This window comes from Trichoderma breve, chromosome 1 (assembly GCF_028502605.1).
Source record: "Trichoderma breve strain T069 chromosome 1, whole genome shotgun sequence".
In the NCBI taxonomy this organism is placed as follows: domain Eukaryota; kingdom Fungi; phylum Ascomycota; class Sordariomycetes; order Hypocreales; family Hypocreaceae; genus Trichoderma; species Trichoderma breve.
In genome coordinates, this window is record NC_079232.1 from 3,227,548 (window position 1) to 3,233,547 (window position 6,000).

Here is a 6,000-nt window from a genome sequence, read left to right on the forward strand (position 1 = left end):
CCCCCTTCGACAATTTTCAGAAAAGAAAAAAAGCCTTTCCAGAATATCAATTCGGAAAGAAGAGCCAGTTCGTCACCATGGCTGATGATGAGAAGCACGTTGCGGAGCCTGCCACTTCGGATGTCGCCCCCGTCGACTCCTATGCGGCTGCCCAGAACGAGTTTCATGACCGGCCTGCCGGATGGATTTACAAGGGCCACAAGATCTTCGGTAGGGAGCTCTACTATGCCTCGCCCAGAGTCCAGCTCGTGCTGGTCGCTCTCGTGTGTTTCCTCTGCCCCGGCATGTACAACTCCTTGACTGGTCTGGGAGGTGGTGGTCAGGTCGACCCCACGGCCCAGGATCACTCCAGTGTCGCCCTCTACAGCACCTTCGCCGTCGTTGGTTTCTTCTCCGGTACTTTTGCCAACCGTCTTGGTCTCCGTCTCACTCTCGGCTTTGGTGGTCTCGGATACTGCATCTACAGCGCCTCTTTCCTCAGCTACAACCACAACAAGAACATTGGCTTCGTCATCTTCGCCGGTGCTTTCCTTGGTGTTTGCGCTGGTCTGCTCTGGACCGCACAGGGTGCTGTCATGATGTCCTACCCTCCTGAGGACAAGAAGGGTCGCTACATTGCCACCTTCTGGATCATTTTCAACCTGGGTGCCGTCATTGGCTCTCTGGTACGTCCTTTATTCCCATGTACTTGAATTTGGGCACTCCTTGATACTAACTTTGCGTTTGTAGATTCCTCTTGCTCAGAACATCCACAGCCACAGTGGAACTGTCGGCGATGGCACCTACGCTGCTTTTATCGTCCTCATGTTCCTCGGCTTGGTCCTCTGCTTCTTCCTGCTTGACGCTGACAAGGTCATTCGTGAGGATGGCACCAAGATCGTCCTGATGAAGAACCCCTCGTGGACCTCTGAGTTCAAGGGTCTCTGGGAGACTTTGTACAACGCTCCCTATGTTCTCCTCCTCTTCCCCATGTTCTTTGCCTCCAACATCTTCTACACCTACCAGAACAACGACATGAACGCCGCCGCTTTCAACATCCGCACCCGATCCCTCAACAACCTGTTGTACTGGCTCGCCCAGATCATCGGTGCCGTCATCAACGGCTTCGCTCTGGATTACACTGGCGTCAGCCGTAGCACCCGTGCCAAGGCCTCCTTTGTCTTCCTCTTCGTCCTCACTTTTGCCATCTGGGGTGGTGGATATGCCTGGCAGAAGATGCAGCCCCCTCGCTCCGTCGTTTCCCAGCCCGACTACGAATCTCAGAAGATTGACTGGGAAGATGGCGGCAAGCTCTTCATTGGCCCCATGTTCCTGTACTTCTTCTACGGCTTTTACGATGCTATCTGGCAGACCAACATCTACTGGTGGATGGGTTCATTGTCCAACTCTGGTCGTAAGACTGCCAACATGGCTGGTAAGTTTTTTAAATCCTCACGCAGGCTTTTCAAGGTTTTTTAAGTGGACGTCTTTTGCTAACTGGGTCATGATAGGTTTCTACAAGTCTTTCCAGTCCGTTGGTGCTGCCATTTTCTGGCGTCTTGACGGTCTTGCCACGCCTTACATGACCATGTTCGCCGCCACCTGGGGTGTCCTTGCCGGATCTCTCCTTCTGGCCGCCCCTGTGGTCTTCCTGAAGATCAAGGATCACGTCTCCATCGAGGAGGATCTCAAGTTCTCCGACGAGACTATTGAGGATGTCGTTGTTGGTGCCAACAAGGACGTTGATGTTTAAATTTTACAGTGGGCGGTTAATGGACCCGAAGAGGTCGAGTGGAGGAGTGAATGTATTGTGAAGCGTTTTCGAACAATATGCTCCTGATTTAAATGATTTAATGCAAAGGCTTCATACAAGCCTTCTATTCCCCTATTAAATTCAATATGAACAGCACCTTATTGCTGTGTAGTATCTTCTCATCCGAAATTGCAATGTTTGCTAGGCCCTGTATGTGATTGCGTAGTAATTCATGGTGTCTAATCGCTGTTATAGAGGCGGTGATGCACCGTGGCGGGCTGTTGTGAATTAGAGCAGTGAGTAAATACTCTAACAGAGAAACAGCGTGGCGAGTCTCATGTATAAATAGGCAGAAGAATTCGCGCGAGAGCACACTTGGTCATTTGATTACATGTACTCGTATGTGTAAGTGAGGTCGATACACTGGGCGCTTCGCCAGCGCTTGTTGGGCGGTTATAGCAGGGCCCGCTGCCTCTCGAGCTCTCTTCTTCTAGACTTGAGAAGCGGTGAGTATTATGAACATTCCCATAGAAGAACTTGCTCAAATGACCGAAACACTGGACTTGAGACCCAAGTCAGTGCTACCAAGAGCCCGTCCTACAATTTCCATCCCGCTCATCAGAGTCGCGCCTGAGAGCATTACATAAGCTCTGCTTACGCTGTTGCGCGGCTATCCATTGGACCAGAGCTGTCAGCCGCTGTTACAAGTTCCAAGTCCAAATTCTTGTGCTATTCGTGGGTAACCTGATGATCAAGATATCCTCGTTTCTGTTTTTTTACGTGTTGCAAACTCCGTTTGTGGAGTGACGTGACTAACCGCGTGATGGAAAGAGAGGGAAATTTGTCCGTGATGCTGCGTCTGAATACGAAGTGTTCCTCGTGACGTGGTGCTGCTTGGGAGGCAACTTGGGTGCTATCTCGTGAGGCCATGTTCGGAGCATTTTGGTGAGCGGGAAACGTTTTTCGATTTGCCAAGCTTCACGCGTGGCCAGTCAACTTGTTTTCTCTCTACGTCATTGCTGTCGCCATAGAGGCGGTGTTTCGTCTGGCTTTTGGGTGGTGGGCGCTTCTTCTTTTCCGCCGCTTTTCTCGGTGTTTGCTGCCTGACCAAAGCAAATCCCTGGCTGGCCTTGATGAGCTGCGCGCCAAAACAAACCAAACGGCAACCCTTGCTGCGGATCATGAATGACGGCCTTTTTGGCTAGATCTGAATTGGTCTCGCAAAGTCTGAGGTTGTGCCTGTTGCGGTAGCATCGCGAGCTGTGACTGGCTGACACAGACCTTGACAGGCGCTTAGACAGATCCACATGCAGCATGGCAGATGCAGCATCTCTTGTCGAATCGACGGCCTCCGGGCAGCTATTCTGAATCTCTCCGACTGGGAAAAAGAAAAGCCATGTTTGCAAAGTACTGTCTGTGTGCGAAAATATGCGCTCGGCTTTGATCCTTGTTTGCCGAACATGATTGTGTCAGTTGCCGTTCACTTCTGCCCCTCTTTTGCAGTGAATTTCTTATTGTCGTGTGCCGCTGCGCCTTATTGTTCTTAAAGGCTTTGTCCTCACGGTTTTCGCGTCATTGAATCATGATGAGTGAATAGCTATAATATTTCCTTCTGTTCAGTCTCTTTTGTCTATTTTTCCTTTGGTACAATCTTTTTTCCTTTTCCCTTGGGCGCTCTTTTTTACATCTTTCTTCTACTCTCGTCGGTATTCTTGTTTCTTCTACTACTACTTTCCTTCGGTTTTTTATATTCAGCGGCCGGCCGTAACGAGCATCACAACTTTCATTACCACTTTGAATACTATCTTTCATCTCTTTCGATATATCACGATTTCTACTCTTCAGCATCCATCGGCCCAAGATGTCTACTACTCAAATTGGCGAAAATCCGCCGCCATTCCCTCATGTTCCAGAGACTCTTCGAGTCGATTCCTTCGATCCGTCAAGACCCCAAGGATCCATAGAGCCGCGCGCAGACACGGCTCCATACATCACGCCCTATCTCAGTCTTCGGTCCCGTCTTTCACAGATATGGATCAACCGGTGGACTGTCCTCCTAATCATTGTCCTGGCTCGCACCGTCATTCTGATAGCCCAGCTACGAGAGAACCTCGCGGATGCAGAGGTGCAGGCTCTTGCTGCCTGTGACAAAGTCGAAGGCGTAGGCAGCGCCATGGCTTCCATGCCTCATTATCTCTCTCAAGGAGTCAACGAGCTTGTTGCCTTGGGTGTCGAAAAGAGCGTCCACGGCATGGTGGAGCTGCTTGATATGGTGATTAGCGGCGTCGAGAACATCATCATCTTCTACATCAACTTCTTGACGGCCACATACACGTGTCTTGTCACGGCTATGATACACGGGAGCCTCGATGTTGTTGCCAACGTCACCGCGGATGCGACAGAGGCATTCAACCACCTAATCAACGGCACTGTCACTGACATTTCAAAGATTGCGAATTCCTTGCAAAAGGCCATCACAAACATGACATCCAGCATCGAAGACTCAGTCTTTGGCAGCTTGATTTCGGCGATTCCCAAAGTCAACTTTACGAAACCCATCGACGAGCTCAAGGACTTCCAGCTGAATTCGACAGGATTCGTCAGCGGCGTTCAGGAGCTGAACGACAAACTCCCTACGTTTGAGGAGGTCCAAAACTTGACCGAGACTGCCATCTCGTATCCCTTTGAGAAGCTACGCGAAGCTTTGGACGAGGCTTATGGCAATTACGAGTTCAACAAAAGCGCCTTCCCTCGTGCCGAGTTGCAAGAACTGACGTTCTGCTCTGATAACGACTCGCTGAACCGGTTCTTCACCAACTTGCAGGAGATGGTGTCCAAGGCTCGCGTGACATTCATTGTTATTCTCTCCTTGGTGGCGGTGGGCGCCATGATTCCCATGGCGTGGCTGGAGATTCGTCGCTGGCGACAGCAGAAGCAGCACGCCAAACTCGTCAACCAGGGTCAGCAGGATCCGATGGACGTCATCTACATCGCTTCTCGGCCTTACACTGCGTCATACGGCATTCGGTTCACGAAGAATATGAGCGCCAAGAAGCAGATTCTGGTCCGCTGGTGCATTGCATATGCTACCTCGCCGGCTGCCTTGTTCGTCCTGTCGCTTGCCCTTTCTGGATTCTTTGCATGCCTATGCCAATACATTCTCCTCAAGTCTGTACAGCAGAAGACGCCCGCACTGACTCAAGAAGTCGGGGCATTTGCGGAAAACGTCGTCGATAGCCTGCGGAACGTTTCTGATTCCTGGGCCGCGAGTGCCAACGGTGTCATTACAGATCTCAACGACGAGATTAACAATGATCTTCTCGGCTACGTCAGCAACGCAACGCAGGCGGTCAACGATACAATCAACGTATTTGTGGACAAGATGCAAGAAGGGTTGGACGCTGCGCTCAACGGCACTATTCTTCTGGGGCCCATCAAGTCGGTTCTTCACTGTGTCATTGGGCTCAAGATTGAGAGTGTGCAAAAGGGGTTGACGTGGGTCCACGACCACGCTCACGTTGACCTGCCTCTCTTCCCCAACGACACGTTCAGCGCGGGAGCCAACAGCTCTCTGGCTGGCGATTCGGGCTTGCACAGCTTCCTCTCCTCGCCTTCATCCGCATCCGCCGATGAGGTTAGCGGAGCCGTCGACCACGTCACCAACTGGCTGCATAGCAGCCTGGTGCAGGAGGCACTCATCTCGCTGGGCATTTTCCTTGTGTATGTGATTGTTGTCTTGATTGGTGTGATTCAGACCCTTGTGGGCTTGCACACGGACGAGCGCAGCCGTGCGGAGGGAGGCATTCGCTACCCAACGCAGGAGGAGAATGCACGTCCTACTTCTAATGCGCCTTCTGCGCGGTCGTCTTGGTCTCGAGACCCGCCACCCCCGTGGGAGCCAACGGCTTCTTCTTCTTCGGGTGCGGTTGGGGGCAGCAATTCAGCGAGGGATGCAAATAACGAGAAGTTTGTCTACGGTGCGAGCCCAACGAAGCCGAGCATGAGAAGCAACAACCCATATGATGGCTACAATGAAAAGAATGCGTTTTAATGAATGTTGGTCCAGGCGAATTAGGTGGATGGAGGGGAGGTTGTATGGTTGGAGTACGATTGGGTAAGGGGAGAGATGTCATGTCTAATTTCTTGGAATTATAAGTAATAGCTCGGGCTAGAGCTGGCTCAGCAGGGTGAAAAGAAGCATACGAAAAAAAAAGAGAAAAATATTGCTGATAAAATGGTTAAGCGTTTTAAGGACCATAGAAGGTCGG

General features: G+C 51.2%; 2 protein-coding genes across 2 annotated transcripts; both read left to right on the forward strand.

Annotated features, from left to right (window-relative positions):
- Positions 1-77: 77 nt before the first annotated feature.
- Positions 78-1,732, forward strand: T069G_00996 (major facilitator superfamily domain-containing protein; the record flags this gene model as incomplete). The annotated part of the gene is made up of 3 exons (XM_056168206.1): positions 78-665; positions 730-1,414; positions 1,491-1,732. The coding sequence occupies 3 exons, from the start codon at positions 78-80 to the stop codon at positions 1,730-1,732; spliced, it is 1,515 nt and encodes a 504-aa protein (XP_056033522.1).
- A 1,861-nt stretch (positions 1,733-3,593) lies between these two features.
- On the forward strand, positions 3,594-5,783 carry T069G_00997 (uncharacterized protein; the record flags this gene model as incomplete). The annotated part of the gene is made up of 1 exon (XM_056168207.1): positions 3,594-5,783. One exon carries the CDS (start codon positions 3,594-3,596, stop codon positions 5,781-5,783), a length of 2,190 nt encoding a protein of 729 aa, XP_056033523.1.
- Positions 5,784-6,000: the final 217 nt, after the last annotated feature.